Source organism: Pelophylax lessonae, assembly GCF_965119305.1.
Source record: "Pelophylax lessonae genome assembly, chromosome: 2".
Taxonomy (NCBI): domain Eukaryota; kingdom Metazoa; phylum Chordata; class Amphibia; order Anura; family Ranidae; genus Pelophylax; species Pelophylax lessonae.
Genome location: NC_138769.1, coordinates 743,433,719 through 743,453,635, shown reverse-complemented (window position 1 = coordinate 743,453,635; position 19,917 = coordinate 743,433,719). Strand labels below are relative to the sequence as shown.

At 48.1% G+C, this 19,917-nt stretch overlaps 2 protein-coding genes across 2 annotated transcripts in view; one reads left to right on the top strand and one right to left on the bottom strand.

Annotated features, from left to right (window-relative positions):
• LOC309546815 (uncharacterized protein) overlaps positions 1 to 3,712 on the bottom strand; it is a gene marked incomplete at its 3' end in the record, with an annotated part of 74,497 nt that extends 70,785 nt beyond the window's left edge. The window contains exon 1 of the mRNA XM_082246500.1: positions 2,798 to 3,712. Within this exon, the coding sequence (XP_082102626.1) occupies positions 2,798 to 3,525 (728 nt within the window). The 5' untranslated portion in view covers positions 3,526 to 3,712. The remainder of the gene's footprint in view (positions 1 to 2,797) is intronic.
• Positions 1 to 19,917, top strand: part of LOC309548369 (uncharacterized protein) — a gene marked incomplete at its 3' end in the record, with an annotated part of 923,844 nt that overhangs the window by 638,361 nt on the left and 265,566 nt on the right.

The window sequence follows — 19,917 nt, the reverse complement described above, 5'->3', positions numbered from 1 at the left end:
ATAGCTTAGAGTGTATACCCCCTGGGACTGCCCATAGGCATAGTCAAGCTTTTTCCTGCCTAGTGTCCTACTCCTGTAGGGGGCAGTATATCCCAATGGTTAAGAAGAATCAGGAGTCCGTCAATGAAAGAAAAAGAGAAATATGCATTTGATAAACAGCTGCACTGACATCCTGTTAGATAAAAAAAAAAAACAACTACCACCATTTTAAATTATCCAGGGTCTCTGCTTTTAGAGAATTAAAAAAAAAAAAAAAAAGGGTTGGGAGTTTTAAATATTCTTTAAGCCTAAAAATGTGAATGTATCCATGTGTATTTAAAAAAAGGAAAATCAACTCAGCAAAAGAAAAAAAAACAGCAAAGTGTAAAATTATTATAATCAAAACTATAGTAACAACTAATGGCTTAGGAAGGAAACCCACCATATTACTCAACCAAGTTCCAACTAAACCCATCCAAGACAATGGATCCCACTTCCTCCCACCCAGGTGCCTGTTGGATCTCCTTTACCTTGTGTAGATCTCTCCTTCTGAGATCCTCATGATATAAAATAAATGTACAACACTCTCTATGTGACACCAGATTGTAGACTCCACCTTGGGCTTCCGAGAGATAGTCAGCAGCCATGCAGTTCTGTGACACCACCTTAGGTGATGGAGACACTTCTGCTGTCAGCTCTGCTATCACATCAATGGTCTCATTGGTTATCTGATCCATGACTCCAGTACACGGGTTCATCTTACTTATCTTAGATTACTTAGATTCCCCATCCCGTCTATGAAGGGATCACTGCATAAAACATTTCCACTCCAGAGAAAATGTTTCTTCTCACTGGAAGGCCAGGAGAGTATTGGAAGAAATTGAGGCTTTCCCTTACAGATATGGGAGGGGCAACATAACCTAAAGTACAGCTATGGTGGAATTGAAGGGAAGACATTTTAGGGTGCTCCTTCCACACAAGAAGCAAATGTTATCTGGAAAGACTAGGATTCCATTGGACCAATGGGGATTAAACATTCTACAATTACATTGAGAAACCATGAAATGTTACTGGCCTGTGATTGGCTCTCCTATTGTTAGTGAAGTTAGACTCCCTTGTCGGTGTCATTAATGGAATTTAGGAAACCACGTGAAATGTTTATCCCAGATCCAAATAGGTGACCCCCTTGGGTGGTACTCATCCTAATATGAGTTTGTAGTCCCGGCTACTACAGGAAAGATGCGGGCAATCATTTACACCTTTTACAGCAGGACAGTAAATATCAGAACACAATTCATACATAAGACCAACAGCAGGAAGTCTGCTAACTTAATGTGTAATGCAATCTGTCATTATCATTCCCAGAGTCCCCTCTGCAACATCGTTTTATCACCTGTTATCCTGTCTGTAGATCTGTTATTTTCCCACCTTCTGTAACAGGGTGACAACCCCCATCATTCTGCAGTAACATTACACAGCAGCGTTGTCACCCTGTACAGGGAAGTCTTCGATACATTATAAGGAAGACACACAACAAGTAAAGCCCAACTTCAGATAACGATTCTAAAGCAGTTACAGCAACAGGTTTTTTTTAAGGTTTAAACCATCAAATGAATGAAAACTGACCATTGGAAGCACCCCCGGCAGGGTTATATGGTTTTCCCAATCCCTTTAACTGCCATTTTTGGCAAATAGCCTTCTACACAAAGTAGAAGAAAACAGATCTACTGGGAGGATCAACAGGTAATAAAAAAGTTACAAGAGGAGATTTGGAAAAACAAAAACGTCTACACTTATGACAGATTGTACCATTGATGTAATTATAAATTTTGCCCATTATTAGACTTTAGTGAAAACATCAGAACATGTCCAGGGATAAAAAGTGCTCTTTGCAAACTGTACACCAAAAAGTCCATTCAGAGCCACTGAAGTGCATCCCAATTGGAGGAATCTCAGTCCCCCGGAAGAAGTTGTAGGAATATGACCACACACTCAGCACTTTGTATGTTCAGATCTCTTGTAGTTGTGCTGTGTGCTCTATGGAGATGAGTAATAGCTGGACAGAGGGAAAAAAAAAAGGGAACAAGGACATTTATTCTTCACCTGATGGAATCCTTTTTGCCAGAACCAGATGGAACACCAGTGGCCAACTGGACTTAAGTTGGACAGTTGAATACATCCCCTAAAACAGAAGCAACTTGATTTTGGAAGCCCTACGCCAGCTTAGGAATTTTCTTTCTCACTGAACAGAGACTTCTTTCTCACTGGTGTCCCAGCTACAGGCCTGCCTGCAAAGTGGTTATCCATGAGAGGAGATGAAAAAAATGGAAGGGAGACATGGATCATGGCAGGGGAGGTGGGAATTGTAATGGGAGGTTTGGACAGGGTGGGCTGAGCTGGAGCGCTCAAGCCTGACTGATAATGTATCAACAGTCAGCAGAACCTGGAATGGACTCTCCCAATGAGGCTTCAGCAGCTTGGAAAGATGCATTGGATCCCATCATAGTCTCTAGTACTGAGGCAGTGTTAGTCATGTATTAGCTCAGGATGTGGCAATAAAGAAAACACATCTCAGTTGGTGAATGATGGAAATGCATTACATGCATACATACAACTCAATGCATCCGGCCATTACATTGCAGTTTGCTTCCAGATTTTATCTTTTCACTTCTTCCATAGCTTGTGGGATGACTATGGGGCTGTGAAACTAATATACCCGCTTCTTTCAGAGTTTCCTCTCTGCAGCTGAAGCTTGTGAATCCTCTGGTGACAGATTGACCTGGCCTGAACTGTAAAAGCTTTGTCACATTCAGAGCACTAAAATGGGTTTTCTCCAGTGTGAACCATCTGGTGTCTGAGAAGATTTGATCTCTGTGTAAAAGCTTTGTCACATTCAGAACATCGATATGGCTTCTCTCCTGTGTGAACCCTCTGGTGTCTGAGCAGCTCTATCTTGGTAGTAAAAGCTTTATCACAGTCAGAACACTGATATGGCTTCTTTCCATTGTGAACCCTCTGGTGTCTGATAAGGCCTGACTTAATTGTAAAAGCTTTATCACATTCAGTACACTGATATCGCTTCTCTCCAGTGTGAACCCTCTGGTGTGTGCTAAGATTGGACTTCTGTGTAAAAGCTTTGTCACACGCAGAACATTGATAGGGCTTCACCCCAGTGTGAACCCTCTGGTGTATGATCAAATCTTTCTTAGATATAAATGTTTTGTCACATTCAGAACACTGATATGGCTTCTCTCTAGTGTGGACCCTCTGGTGTATTACAAGAGTTGACTTCATTGTAAAAGCTTTATCACATTCAGTACACGGATATGGTTTCTTTGCAGCGTGAACTCTCTCGTGTATGATAAGCCCTGTTTTAGTTGTTAAAATTTTGCCACACTCAGAACACTGATATGACATCTCTCCAGTGTGAACCTTCTGGTGACTGATAAGCTCTCTCTTAGTTGTAAAAGCATTGCCACATTCAGAACACGGATATGGCTTCTCTCTATGGTGAACCTTCTGGTGTGTTATACATTTTTCCTCCATTGTAAAATCGTTGTCACATTCCCTACACAAAATAGCTTGAAATTACTTCTCTTATGTATACATTGGTTGGACTTTACTGTAAAGCCATTGTCACTTCCAGATCACAGAAATGACTTCTCTCCCATTGTCCTCTGAGGCTGGATCAATACTGAAGAGGATCCAAAACATTTATGACTTTTAGAACACGGATATGTCTTGTGTGATGACCCTCCAGTGAACTACAATAAAAACTTTCAATCACATCAGACACCCATATGGCTCATTTCCCATGTGACTTAGTTTTGCTTTTGAAGACCAACATGACCAAAAACTTGGTTCATCAATCCACCTACATAGAAAAACAAAAAAGTCAGAATTCTATATGAACTGCTAAATAAAGATGCTTTCTATCTTTAATGATGATTAAAATGTACAGTATCTTATTTATAGAAAGAAAATGTACAGAATATTTTTTAAATCTAATAGTATATATTAAAGTATGTTTTTTTAAGTGCACACAGTATTTCCAACATTCGCACAGACAATCGAGTCATACATTGTAACGTATATGCAGTCGTGCCAATGTTACAGATGATACAGAACAATAACTTGCTCTGTCTATGGTTTCACTTTTATCTTTTTACAAACAAACGAACAGAGAAAAAAAAAAAAAGGAACTTCCTAAAACAATTCAACTGTAGACGCCGCGCATCTCTCTCCAGTACATACATAGATAGCTGACACCGTTCTATTAGCCCCATGTCTACAGGATCATATACCATGTACCTGTCTCCAATGTAGTTACCACTTAATAGGATACAATGGACTCAGTGCCTTTTTAGAGGGCTAAAAAAAAAAAGTTAGACCTGTAAAAGCCTATGAAGAATTACCTGGGGGAACAGGACCCGGAGTATCCAGCCAGTTCTGCCAGAGACATACATTTCCTCGGGGAAATCCGATGTTGGTAAGTTAGTATTTCACGTATAAATGTGGAGTTCACATGCTTAATCCACTGTCATCTGGTGGGAGTATGAGGTGATCACCAGAATCTGGCTTAGTTTATGGGCAATATACAGCAGCCTCACTATTGCTGTATGACTTGGAGGTGTAAATTGTGACGCAAGTCACTTTGGCTAGTATAGAGCGCAGTTTAGGGACAATTGGCTCTTTTGAAGTTCAGTGTCCTTATATTACCCTTGCGTTTCCCATTTATGTGATTTACACTGAAACTATTTGACCTATGGTCACTGTTTGCTATAGTCATTGTTTGCTAAGTTGCCCATGTTTCTACATGCGCAATCAGGTCTGTATTATTCGTAATTAGTAGGTCTAGTAATGGATTGTTTCATTGTTTCTTGTCGCTGCATTCACCATCTGACCCAAGAAATTGTCCTACAAAACATTTAGGAAATGGCGAGCCTTAGACAAATGCGTGTTTCCTTCTGCCCAGTCTAAATCTGGATAAATAAAATCCCCAATTATAATAAAATTTCCCAGCCTTGCCGCCATTCCAAGCTGTGATAGGAGGTCCGCCTCCCCATCCTCCCTATAGCATATGCCCAATAATACTTTCCACATAGTACCTTCCCTTTTGAAGCTCTACCCACATGACATCTACTAAACAATAGCATGGATTCCATTCATGACTTCATTATTTACTACTGTGTGTGACCTGTGATTGGTCACCAGTGATCACATGGTGCCTCGGCCAATCACAGCACCCTGTACCAGGTGATATCTGTGGTCCCATCGCACCATCACAATAGTAAACATTGAGTCCTGAATGAAAGCCTTTTATGACGGTTTAAATCATTCCTTTCCTGTGATCATCCCTGTAACCAGCAATCACAGTGTACAAAAATCCCTCATCATCCCATCCCCCATACTAGTACAATGTCACTGCCACTGAACTACTCTGATCACAGGATTGAAAAAAAAAGGGACAGGCCCGTTATATGATGTCACTGTACTGCACTGGTGACACCCTGATCACCCCACACCCATTATGATGTTACTGTACTGGTGACACCCCGATCACCAACACATCTATTTAAATTATGTCGCTGTACTGTACTGGTGACACCCTGATCACCCCACACCCGTTATATGTTACTGTACTGGTGACACCCAATCACCCCACACCAGTCACATGATGTCACTGTACTGTACTGGTGACACCTTGATCACCCCACACCAGTCATGTCACTGTACTGGCGACACCGTACTCGTGACACCCTGATCACCCCACACCCGTTATAGGATGTCACTGTACTGGTGACACCCTGATCACCCCACAGCCGTTATATGATCAGCCTTTTAAAGGTGATTTGTCCAATGAGCCAGACAAATATTATCTCCTAAAGTTCAGTATATTGATTGGTAGTCTTGACTCCTCCAGAGTCCAGACTCCTTGATCACATCCGTGCCCAAAATGCCTCCCAACCCAGACAGGTTTGCAACCGTGGAGACCACCGTCAAGTACAGGGGAAGGAAGGATTTGCCCTGTCGAAGTGTCGGACAGCGAAGCCATCAAATCAGGGACCCTCTCGTATCATGGCTCAACAGGATCAGATTCTCTAGAAACTGTGGATTCTTGTCCCACTTGGCAAGAATCTCTCTTTGCAGAGGTCTCGAGTGGATCTGTGCAAATGAAACCACTTTAAAAATCAGGCACAGCACCAGCATGCAATTCCTAAAGATGACGACTGCTGGACAACAGGAGCCAAATCACATCATGCAGCTTTTGGAGTTTTTTTCCCCTGGAAGAAAAACACCCTGGCTGAAGCAGAGTCCAGAGTCAGACCCAGATAGTCCAACTTGGTGGACGGAACCAGAGCAGGTTTTTGGAAGTTCAATTTACAACCAAACTCCTAGAGAGTCAATGCAGTAATTTCCAGGCTGTCCTTTAGAGCAATTGGAGACTCTGCCCACAGAAGAAGAGCGTCCAGGTACCCAGTACCACAATCCCCCGCTGCCACTACAATGCCAACACCGGGGTCAACACTTTTGTAAATACCTGAGGAGCTGAGGCGAGACCAAGGGGTAATGCCATGAATTGATCATGCTCCTCGCCCACGGCAAAGAGGAGGAAACGCTGATGACCGACACTGGAATATGAAGGTAAGCCTCCTTTGATGTGGGGATTCCACTACCACAGGAATGGACTTAATTCGGAACTTCTGTACCCGCACAAAGCAGTTCAAAGTGCTGAGGTCTAGGATTGGACGTACCTTGCCTTCCTTCCTGGGAACCAAACAGGTTTGACTAGAAACCTTGAATATGTTGTGATTTTGGAACTAGAGCAATCACCCCTTGTAGTAGAAAGTCTTGCACCGCCCCTAAGGGACCCCGCAGGCAGTCTGGGGACAAAGGCAGGTTGGAAGGAAAGAACCTCACTGGGGGGTAAGACCGAAAACTCGATCTTGTAACTGGACCGAATCAGGGAGGTCCATGGGTCCAGAAAGAAGCAAAGACATCCCCCACCTTCCGATACGGGTGAAAGCGCCCCTTCAGGCAGAAGAGGGCTTGTCTGCAGATCTGGAAGAACTTGCTCTCGGCTTACACCAGGTCCTCTTGGAACCTCTGGAGGAGACAGACTTAGATCCTTTTTCTTGAGATCCTGAGAGACAAAAATGCCGCACGAGCCGAGGAAAAAAAAAAAAAAAAAAGGGGGCCACGGCTGCGATGAGACTACTTGCCCATGGCTGCCTGTGGAAGAAGAGTACTCTTCCCTCCTGCAAGAGCCTTAATGAGATCATCCATATCATGTACCGAAGGACCACTGCTGTCACAGACAGCCTAGAAACTCAGGGAGTCGTATCCAAAGAGGCATCACAAACAACTTGCAACCCCTAAAACAACTGGTCCGCCAGCTCCGCAAGGGCAGGGGGAAGCAATCCCCCACCCCCCCAGATCCTGGCGCAAAAGCTTTGCCTACTCTGTTAAAGTCTGGGACACCAATGCTATGGAGAACACCGGCCTAAGGACCGAACCGGCCACAGTAAACTTGTGGCAGACCAAAGTCTCGGCTCTCCTGTCAAGGGGGTCTTTAAAAGCTGGAGACTCCTCCACCGGATAAGAGTGGATTTATTCAGCCTGGAAACTGAGATCCACCAGAGGTGGGACTGTCCATTTTTTTTTTTTAATAGGGATTCTTCAAAGGGATTACTGTCTAGCGAAATGCTTGGGCACCGACCTATTGCGTTTAGGTCACTCACGACAATTTTGTCAAAATAGGTGGGAAAGGGAATACCTCTACCGCTTTTGGGGAGCTGTGGGTGTCAAAGGGGACCAGCGCCTCAAAACGCAGCAGCAGCTACATCCTCCAATTTTAAAGTTGACTGCACCAATACAATCAGTGCATCCACCAGTGCTGTTTCAAGGATGGCTGCAGTAGAAGAGGAATCATCCTAACAGAGCACTCGAAGTGCATGGACGCAGACCCAGTAGGGTCGCTACATACCAAGCTCACCCCGAAACATAATCAGGGGAGACTGCCGACTGTGATCCCGCAAGGGGATGCCGGCCAAAGGTCCACAAATCGACCACCTATGAGACCCCACAAAAGACAAGGCGGGTCATCTTAAGAGCCCACCATAGATGACATAATAGAACATAGCCCCCGTTAAAGGTGGGCCGTCCGCCATGACACGGACGTGCAGGCACTCACACAATAATGGTGGCAAGACTGCCACTAAAAATGAAGTGCCTTCACTGCGCCACCTGGTTCAAGGGAGGTGCCAAGCTGAACATATGGCCAGCAGGACACGGCCTAAATTTTTGTGGGGGCCCAGCCACAAATAGCACGGTTCCCCAGTTCGCCAGATGCCCAAGGGGGGAGATGGGGGCTTCAGCTAGACACACTGAGGCCGCCCCCCAACTCGGCCACATGACCTAAATTTTGAGGGCACCCCACTGCCATGATCCGACCACCCAGGGCAGTGAAGGGGAAGGCGGATTCCCACAGGGGCCACAGGCTTCAGTCATCCTCACAGGGGCCGCCTCACATAGGTTCAGCTGTGCAGACTGGAAAGCTGGAAAGCCGAGACCTAAATTTTAGGCCGGATCCAGGCCGCATGAGGCGCATACCCAACAACTGCCCAGTGAGCCCCAAGGACATCACTGCCCTAGTCACTAACCCCCAGGATGGCAGGGAACCCGGCTCAACCCCCCGTTGCGCCCAAGGAAAAACTTGGTCAGCATCTTCAGCTCGGCCAGCAGCAACTACAGCCAACCTCTCATAAGAGCATGTGGCAAAGCCAGCTCACAACCGAACTCGGAAAGGGGGGGCCAAAAGACCCCCAGTGACCGTTTAAAGGGGCTAGGGGTAAGGGAGAGGAACCCAGGGGTTTGTCTGTCCCAGGGAGAGGCCCACTTCCACCCCAAAAGACCACCAGGGGAGAGGGGGGACACTACTTACCACACCATGGAACCAGGTGGGCACCACTTCGGGCAGACCACTGTACCATCGGAATGGGGATGCTGCGGGCCAAGAGGCACGCTGTGACTCAGGCCGGGACCAGGTCATATGCGCCATCATGAGATGTTTAACTTGCACGCCAGCCCCCGTCCAGTGGGGCTATGGGCAGAATAGTTGGATGACAGTTAGGAAGGTTAGAGGGGAACGAGGCAAGAAGGCCGGTCCTGGGCTGTAACATCCCAATAAATAAGTCCTGTTGCATGATGTTGGGGAAACCAGTCAGGGACCAGCATTGCTGAAACAGAGCGATGCCCCTAACTCCCTCATTGAGGGTGGGAACAAGGCTAACGGTAAGGAAAGACAAGTTCCCGTGGTAGGGGACTCTTTTCAGAAGGACAGAGAGGGCAATCTGTCAAAAAGACCGCAAGTGCCGAACTGTTTGTTGTTTACCGGGCGCTCGGGTTCGGCACATCACGGATCTGGTGGACAGATTATTGGGTAGGGCTGGGGAAGACCCAGCTGTCATGGTACACGTGGGTACCAATAACAAAGTTAGAGGGAGATGGAGAGTCCTAAAAACGATTTCAGGGACTTAGGAGCTAAATTGAGAAGCAGCACCTCCAAGGTAGTATTTTTAGAAAAAACACCTGTACCTCAAGCCACGCCAGAGAGGCAGCAGCAGATTAGGGAAGTTAATAAGTGGCTGAGGAGCTGGTGTAGTAAGGAGGGTTTCGGGTTCCTGGAGAAATGGGCTGAATTTTCAGTCGGCTACCGGCTCTTTAGTAGGGACGGATTACACCTAAATAGGGAGGGTGCAGCCGTACTGGGAGAGAAGATGGTGAAAAAGTTAGAGGGGCTTTTAAACTAAGTGATTGGGGGGGGGGGGGTACAACCCAGCTTGTAATGTTAAAATGAATAATACACCACAGGAAGCACCTTCATGGTTAACAGAAGACAGACTCAGAACTAAACTTTAAAAACTTAACATAATAAGTCACCAGGAAGTCCTTAAAGAACTCAGGCAGGTGATAGCCAGACCATTGTTCTTTTTTATTGATAGTCTACTGACAGGAATGGTGCCAGCTTATTGGGAAAGATCAAACGTGGTACCAATATTTAAAAAAGGGCTGAGATATATCCCGGGTAACTATAGGCCGGTTAGCCTAACATCAGTAGTCTGCAAGATATTGGAGGGGATGTTAAGGGACCACATACAAGACTTTAGTAATGAAAACTGTATTATTAGTTGTAATCAGCATGGATTCATGAAAAATCGTTCTTGCCAGACCAATCTATTACCCTTCTGTCACGTACCTTGTAGCAGAGCCTGACGTGCAGAGGGAGACCTCTTGTACAGCCCTGGCTCAGGCACCACTGGAGTTGCAACAGTGGATGCAAGAGCGCAGTGAGGTAAGAGTGCCTGTGCTGGTCTTCTGTTGGCAGTTGAGAAGAGTAGCTGATAAGTCACTGAACACGGCTGGATTGCTGAGCAGCAGGAAGAAGCAGGTAAAGAGGTGCGGATGCACAGCGGATGCACAGCAGATGCAGGACAGCGTCTCCAGGCACTGGAAGGAGCTGGATGGGCAAATACTGAAACAGGGTCAGACAAGCTGGTTTCAGACACAGGTAATCAGATACAGTTCAAGCAGCAGGCAGAGAGTAGTCGGTGTACAGGCAGGGGTTGGCAGCAGGATATCAGACAGGAAGCAGGTATAGCAGAGTCAAAGCAAGCCGGGGTCAGGACTGGAGATAGCAACGAAGTCAGACAAGCCAGGTCAATACAGGAATCAATACAAGCACAGGAACAGACTCAAAGTAAAGCTGCAGATCAGACAGCAATGACACAGTGCTTCTGAGGTGTTTAAATAGGGCAGCCTGTTGCCAATCATTGCAATTAGTCTGCACTAAGTTAACCCTTAGGTGGCAGACCCATGACATTGCCCCCTCCCGACGGGCAGCCTCTGGATGCCTAGCTGGTTTTCTTTTTCTGGATGGGCACGGAAAAAGGCACGAACTAGCTCTCTGGCATGGACATTACATTCTGGTTCCCAAGAGTTCTCCCGAGGACCATAACCTCTCCATTTAATTAGATACTGCAATTGGTTCCTCCTCCTTCTGCAGTCTAACACTGCTCCCACCTCATATTCCTCTTCTCCATCAACCAACACTGGTTCAGGTGGGCCCGCCCCCCTATTATTAGGAAAAGGTTCTGGTGTTGCAGGTTTCAGAAGTGACACATGAAGTACAGGGTGAATTTTAAACGAGTCAGGTAAGGATAGTTCATACGATACCTCGTTCAATTTCCTCTTCACCGGGAATGGACCTATAAACTTGGGTGCAAGTTTCTTCGAAGGACACGCCAATCTGAGGTTTTCTGTAGATAGCCATGCTTGATCGCCCAACTGAAGACTTAGTTCCCCTCTTCTTTTCTTGTCAAATGCTCTCTTGTTGTCTGCCTGTGCTTTTGTTACTGCTTCTTGTAGTACTTGGTTATTGCGTTTGAGGAAGTCCACTGTGCTCTGGACAGCTGGAACTGTAGATTCTGGAATAAAATCGGGCAAAAAAGACAAGTGAATACCATAATTGGCATAGAATGGTGATTGTCCTGTAGCTGAGTGACTGCCATTAGTATAAGCAAATTCTGCTAATGGTAATAAAGACACCCAGTCGTCTTGAACGAAGGAAGTGGAACATCGAATGTACTGTTCGAGTGTCTGGTTAGTCCTTTCTGTTTGCCCATTAGTTTGAGGGTGATAAGCTGAGGAAAGGGATAATTCAATCTTCAGGACTCTGCTGCTCAAATTCACATTTCTCGGGTTTAACATACAGTCCATGTTGGCGGAGCCGGCCCAAAACGTGGTTGACATGTCTTCAGTGCAGGTCAAGGGACGTAGAAAAAATCAAGATGTCATCTAAGTACACGACTACAAAGATATCCAGAAAGTCTCTGAACACATCATTTATAAGATGCTGGAAGGTGGCAGGGGCATTGCACAAGCCGAAGGGCATGACCAGATATTCAAAGTGGCCGAATCTGGTACGAAAGGCTGTCTTCCACTCATCTCCTTCGCGGATACGGACCAAGAGGGGAAGGGGATAGCGGTTTTTAACCGTGATTTTATTTAATTCTCGGTAATCCACACATGGTCGCAGAGACTGATCTTTCTTAGTAACAAAGAAAATTCCCGCTCCTGCAGGAGAAGTAGATGGGTGGATGAATCCCTTCTTTAGATTTTCATCAACATATTCCTTTAAGGCCTCTTGCTCACGTTCAGAGAGTGGAAATATTCGCCCAAAGGGGATCTCGGCCCCGGGAAATAGTTCAATCGGGCAGTCATATGGTCGATGTAGAGGGAGAGTGTCAGCCCCCTTTTTGCTGAAAACATCAACAAACCCATGATAGGCCTCAGGCACCAACTGGTATATTTCGGAATCGGGGTCTGTGCATAACAGAGTCAATGAGGCGTCAGGGAATTCAGAAAAGCAGTGTTTTTGACAGTAGCGTGATTGGAAACTGACCTCTCCGGAACTCCAATCAATCTGAGGGTTATGGGCTTGAAGCCAAGGTAGGCCCAAGATGATGGGAAATAATGGAGAAGAGATGGCATCCAGGCTCAATAACTCCTTATGTTTAGTAGGAGTAATCACGGGTAATGGAGGTGTTTCCTGAGTAACTCGTCCTGATCTAATACATGAGCCATCTGCCAGGTAGACAGAAAGTCCTTGAGTCTTGGGTCACAGAGGAATTTGCTGCTGAGTGGCAACATTTAAGTCAATGAAACAACTGCATGCTCCAGAGTCAATAATGGCGTTAACTGAGATAGTTCCTTTTGGAAGCTGGAACGAGAGTGGGAGAGCTAGGTGAGTTGCATTAGCAGATAAAGTTGACAGGTTAGCAGGGAAGACAGATGGACACTTACGCATCTTAATAGGACAGGTCCGCACATAGTGGCCGGCTTCTCCGCAGTAAAGACATAGGTTGCCTAGTCGGCGGCGTTGTCGCTCTTCAGGAGACAATGCAGGACGCATTAACCCGAGTTGCATGGGTTCAGGGACATCTGATGCAGGGTTAATAGAACTTGAACTGGCTGGAGCTGAAGTTGTAAACATAGGATGAGCAGGAACTGGAGCTCTAGGCATCATCCATGTAGGACGAAACTGCGGGGAAGATCTTTCTGACCGACGCTCACGGAGCCGACGGTCAATCTGGATAGCCAGGGTGATAAGGCCCTCCAAGGTATTAGGTACTCCAACCCGGGCTAACTCGTCTTTAAGACCTTCCGACAATCCAAGGTGGGACTGGTGTCGCAGAGCTGCGTCATTCCATTGTGTATCCGCGCTCCAGCGCCTGAAGTCCGTGACATAGTCCTCAGCCGCTCTGCGGCCTTGCTGGAGCGCATGGAGAGCAGCCTCCGCCGTGACAGTTAGTTGGGGGTAATCGTACAGCTGGGCCATTGCGTCAAAGAAAGAGGACATAGCATGAATCTGAGCACTATTTTCCTCGAGCAGACGGTGGGCCCAGGTTTGGGGTTCCCCTTGAAGTAAGGAGATAATGAATCCTACTTTAGTAGATTCCAGAGAGAAAGTCCGGGGTTGCAGGGCAAAGTATAACTGGCATGCATTGCGAAATGCCCTGAATTTGCTTTGATCCCCCGAGAACCTTTCAGGTGTAGGAACCTTGGGTTCAGGTGGTAGCATCATCACAGTGGGTGCTGTAGTAGTCAGCGTTGGTGCAGCAGCAGGAGAGGGAGCTGTGATAGGTCCTGCAGAGGTGGCTAAAGACTGCACACGTTCATCCAGCTGGACGTAGCCTTCCTGCAGGGACTTGACGGCTTGGTTGAGGGCTGTGAGATGTTGACAGATCTCATCCATTGCAGAGGTCCCTCTTGCAGGCTCAGACATGGCTGTCTGATACTGTCACGTACCTTGTAGCAGAGCCTAACGTGCAGAGGGAGACCTCTCGTACAGCCCTGGCTCAGGCACCACTGGAGTTGCAACAGTGGATGCAAGAGCGCAGTGAGGTAAGAGTGCCTGCGCTGGTCTTCTGTTGGCAGTTGAGAAGAGTAGCTGATAAGTCACTGAACACGGCTGGATTGCTGAGCTGCAGGAAGAAGCAGGTAAAGAGGTGCGGATGCACAGCGGATGCAGGACAGCGTCTCCAGGCACTGGAAGGAGCTGGATGGGCAAAGACTGGAGCAGGGTCAGACAAGCCGGTTTCAGACACAGGTAATCCGATACAGTTCAAGCAGCAGGCAGAGATTAGTCGGTGTACAGGCAGGGGTTGGCAGCAGGATATCAGGCAGGAAGCAGGTATAGCAGAGTCAAAGCAAGCCGGGGTCAGGACTGGAGATAGCAACGAAGTCAGACAAGCCAGGTCAATACAGGAATCGATACAAGCACAGGAACAGACTCAAAGTAAAGCTGCAGATGACACAGTGCTTCTGAGGTGTTTAAATAGGGCAGCCTGTTGCCAATCATTGCAATTAGTCTGCACTAAGTTAACCCTTAGGTGGCAGACCCATGACACCTTCAATGAAGAAGTGAGCTGCCATCTAGATAAGGGAAAGGCCTGTGGATGTGGTGTATCTGGACTTTGCAAAGGCATTTGACACTGTTCCCCACAAACGCTTACTGTACAAACTAAGGTACGTAGGTATGGACCATAGGGTGAGTACCTGGATAGAGAACTGGCTCCAGGGGAGAGTACAGAGGGTGGTGATAAATGGGGAGTACTCGCATTGGTCGGGTGTGAAAAGTGGGGTCCCCCAAGGTTCTGTCCTGGGACCAATCCTGTTTAATTTATTCATAAACGACCTAGAGGAGGGGATATCCAACACAATCTCTGTATTTGCGGATGATACTAAACTAAGCATGCCAATATCTTCTATACATCATGAGGAAACCTTCCAAAAAGACCTGAACAAAATAATAGGGGGAAAACTACTGTACATTATGAGGTTTCATGTTGAAAAATTTAAGGTAATGCACTTAGGTGTCAAAGTTACTCGCTAAGGGGGGAACCTCTGGGTGAATCTAAGATGGAAAAGAATCTGGGGGTCCTAGTGGACAACAGGCTTGGCAGTGGCATGCAATGCCAAGCTGCTGCAAGTAAAGCCAACAGAATACTGGGATGCATAAAAAAGGGGATTCACTCCAGAAATAAAGAGATTATTCTTCCACTCTACAAGACTCTGGTCCGGCCACATCTGGAGTATGCTGTCCAGTTCTGGGCACCGGTCCTCAGGAAGGATATGCTGGAACTGGAGAGAGTCCAGAGAAGGACAACAAAAATAATTAGGGGAATGGAGGACATCAGCTATGAGGAAAGACTACAAGCACTGAACTTATTCTCTCTGGAGAGGAGACGATTGAGGGGGGATATGATATCAATGTACAAATACTGTACTGGCGATGACCCTAGCATAAGGAACAAACTATTCAGAGAAAGGGAATACGATAAAGACATGGGGCACTCACTAAAACTAGAAGAAAATCGGTTTAACCTTAAACTGTGTAAAGGGTTCTTCACTGTCAGAGCAGTAAGGATGTGGAATTCTCTTCCACAAGCAGTAGTGTCGCATCGATAGTTTCACAAGACTATTAGATGGGCACCTTAAAGACCATACCATACAGGGGGTATACAATGCACAACATACAGGGGGTATACAATGCACAACATACAGGGGGTATACAATGTACAACATACAGGGGGTATACAATGTACAACATACAGGGGGTATACAATGTACAGCATACAGGGGGTATACAATGTACAACATACAGGGGGTATACAATGTACAACATACAGGGGGTATACAATGTACAACATACAGGGGGTATACAATGTACAACATACAGGGGTATACAATGTACAACATACAGGGGGTATACAATGTACAACATACAGGGGGTATACAATGTACAACATACAGGGGGTATACAATGTACAACATACAGGGGTATACAATGCACAACATACAGGGGGTATACAATGCACAACATACAGGGGGTATACAATGCACAACATACAGGGGGTATACAATGCACAACATACAGGGGGTATACAATGTACAACATACAGGGGGTATACAATGTACAGCATACAGGGGGTATACAATGTACAACATACAGGGGGTATACAATGTACAACATACAGGGGGTATACAATGTACAACATACAGGGGGTATACAATGTACAACATACAGGGGTATACAATGTACAACATACAGGGGTATACAATGTGCGGTTAACAGTAGACACACACACACACACATCATAGGTTGAACTGGATGGACTGATGTCTTTTTTCAACCTCACTATGTAATTATGTTGCGGCTGACCTAGCGCAGAGCTGAGGTTTGCGCACACTCGCTGGCCGGACAGGGGAGACCGTAAGGATCTATAATATCCAGTCCGTCGCCCAGCCCAGCAGTTGATTGTAGTTCTCACAGGAACAGAAAATAAAAAGAGGAAAAAAAATTCCATTTAAAAAGGAAAGAATGACAGGACCAGAGATCACAGCAAGGAACTAGGTCCTTACTCCTGACTAGGCAGAAAAAAAAACTGAATGCCTATAGCAGAGTGTGGGAGTATACCCCCTGGGACTGCCCCATAGGCATGGTAAAGCTTTTTCCTGCCTAGCGTCCTCCTCCTGTAGGGGGCAGCATAACCCAATGGTTAAGAAGATTCTGGAGCTGTGTTTCAATGAACGAAAGAAAAATCTCATATTGCCACTACTACTTTCCATTTTGATTATCTGGGGATATATTCAATCACTTACCCACATATATACATTCCTTGTCAGAATGAAAACAATGTTCAGCCATAGTGGTCAGGGGGAGGAAAAAATGTCCTCTGATGTTACAGACTATGATATTGGGGTACAGGGATGTGGGAGGTCAGACAACACACGGGGTATCACCTTCTGTTGCATATCCACAGAAATCACCCAGCATGCTGGCAGATTGTTCCCAGTCCAGACAGGGGTAAGAGCTGTATAACAGCACACACACTCTATTATCCCACCACTGCCACACACATGACAGGGATGGAAACCCACGGGAACTAGAAAACGAGGCGAGGACATTGTTTGGTGTAGGATGGAGGGAAAGGGAGATAATTGTTAGCCAGTAATACCAGCTGTGATGGGCTTGGCACAGTCTGCAATACCGCTGGCCACCACTAGAGGGAGACTTACACCTATAGCTAGCTGGCTGACCACACACAGGCAGATACAAATCTTACATACAATCTGGTGCACTCTAAGGGTTGGGGAGCAGTTTAGTAATCAGCACACACTTCTGGGGTTCCTACATCTACCCTACAAGCTAGAATTCTTGTGTTACTCCTCCTTCCCACTATCCATGTACACCCCCACACCACACACAGCACAGGGGGACAGTGAGGGGACAGGGGGAAGTGGGGTGAACAGGGAGGCAGTTGGGGGGACAGGAAAGTACACAGAGAAGTGTGCTTGTGGGAGGGGAAAAATGCCCGTTATCTGTGGTTAGTGTAGGGGAGGGGGTATGCCCGCTATTCATCGTGGTGCTATCAGTTGATTAAATAAATTGGTGATGACTGAGGGGAAATGTTGGGCATTAGTGCTTCATAAGAAAAAGGGGGAACGTAGGTGGACAGGTATGTAGTGGGAGGGCAGGGGAGCAGTGGTAGAACAGGGGAGGGGTACAGAGGGATGAATGGAGGGCAGTGGGTGACAGAGGGGTGGACAAGGGCAGTGGGGAAACAGACGGATGACAGAAGGGTCGAGAGGGGAGCAGTACAGGGACAGAGGGGTGGACAGAGAAGTAGACAGGGGGCAGGGAGGGGGAGACAGAGCGGGATAATAGGTATTCAGTGGGGGTACAGGGGAGCAGTGGTTGACAGAGGAGTGGACAGGGGAGCAGTGGGGGCACAGAGGAGCACAGAGATGGGGATTCAGTGGAGGGACAGAGAAATGGACAAGGGAGCAGGGGGGGCAGAAGGGTGGACAGGGGAGAAGTAGGGAGACAAAGGGGTGGAGGGGGGGTGGGACAAGGATTCAGTGGAGGGACAGGGGAGCAGTGGGTGAACAGAGGGGGTGAATGCAGGCCAGTGGGTGGACAGGGATTCAAATGAGTGGACGAGGGGGGGGGGAACAATTGGGATTTAGTGGAGGTACAGGAGAGCAGTGGGGGGGGGGGCGAGGAGTGAACAGGGGGCAATTTTGGGACAGTGAAGTGTACAGGCATTTAGTGGGGGGACAGGGGAGCAGTGAGGGAACAGGGGGGCAGTGAGAGGACAGAGGGGTAGACAAGTGAGCAATAGGGGAAAGAGGGGTGGACAGGGGCAGTGGAGTGGCTGATGGTGTCCTGTTCTGGAGGTTGATGTGGAGCTCCTCTGATGACTCTTCTATGGTTGGGTGACTTCTGACTCTTCCCAGCACGGTGACCGGACATGAAGGGGGAAATCTCTCCCAACTGTCCACAATCAGGGGAAAGTTCCCCTTAAAGTGTCATTCCACCTTGTGGGGGGTCCTAGGTCTGCAATGTGCAGACTGTAGACAAGAAGCTGATTCTGCTCTGACCTGAGTGAGGCTCTTCTCTGTCAGGGGTGTACCGTGGGGTTGGTCAGAACGGTGCCCGCCAGGGGCGCAGGCCGAGGGAGGGGCGCAAAAACACAGGCAGCGTAGTGTAGCAGATGCAGTGAATTACCGCTCCTCCTTTCAGCTGGCGCCCCTCTCCAATCCCGGAAGCCGCAGCTCTCTGTCTGTGTCCAGGGCCAGGAGGCAACAGTCAGTGTCGGACCTCCGTGGATGGGCGGCTCCCCTCGTCACAGGGCTCCGCCCACATGACCTCATCAGTCGGCTCCTCTAGGCAGCTCCAGTTCAGCGGTGGCTGAATGCACTCTGCAGTCACGGAAGGCCTGGCTGGCCTCTCAGGTACAGAGAGCTGCTGTGTGTCCCCCCTCTCTCTCCCTCCCTGTCACCCCCCTCTCACTCTCCCCCTTCACCCCCCTCTCTCTCTCTCTCCCTGGCACCCCCCTCTCTCTCTCTCCCTGGCACCCCCTCTCTCTCTCCCCCCCTGTCACCCCCTCTCTTTTCCCCTGTCACCCCCCTCTCTCTCTGTGCCACCCCCTCTATCCCTGTCACCCCCTCTCTCTGTGCCACCCCCCTCTCTCTCCCCCTGTCACCCCCCTCTCTGTGCCATCCCCCTCTCTCTCACCCTGTCACCTTTCTCTCTCTCTCTCACCTCTCTCTCTCTCCCATCACCCCCCTCTCTCTCTCCCCCGTCACCCCCCCTCTCTCTCTCTCCCTGTCAGCCCCCCTCTCTCTCTCCCTGTCACCCCCCTCTCTCCCCTGTCACCCCCCCCTCTCTCTCTCCCTGTCACCCCCCCTCTCTCTCTCTCCCTGTCACCCCCCTCTCTCCCCCTGTCACCCCCCTCTCTCTCTCTCCCTGTCACCCCCCCTCTCTCTCTCTCCCTCTCTCCCTGTCACCCCCCTCTCTCCCCCTGTCACCCCCCCCTCTCTCTCTCTCCCTGTCACCCCCCCTCTCTCTCTCTCCCTGTCACCCCCCCTCTCTCTCTCTCCCTGTCACCCCCCCTCTCTCTCTCTCTCCCTGTCACCCCCCCTCTCTCTCTCTCTCCCTGTCACCCCCCCTCTCTCTCTCTCTCCCTGTCACCCCCCCCTCTCTCTCTCCCTGTCACCCCCCTCTCTCCCCTGTCACCCCCCTCTCTCCCCCTGTCACCCCCCCTCTCGCTCTCCCCCTGTCACCCCCCCTCTCGCTCTCTCCCTGTCACCCCCCCTCTCTCTCTCTCCCTGTCACCCCCCCTCTCTCTCTCTCCCTGTCACCCCCCCTCTCTCTCTCTCTCTCCCTGTCACCCCCCCTCTCTCTCCCTCCATCTCTCTCTCTGTTACCCCATCTCTGTCTCTCCCAGTCACCCCATCTCTCTCTGTCACCCCCCCTCTCTCTCTCTGTCACCCCCCCTCTCTCTCCCTGTTACCCCATCTCTGTCAAAC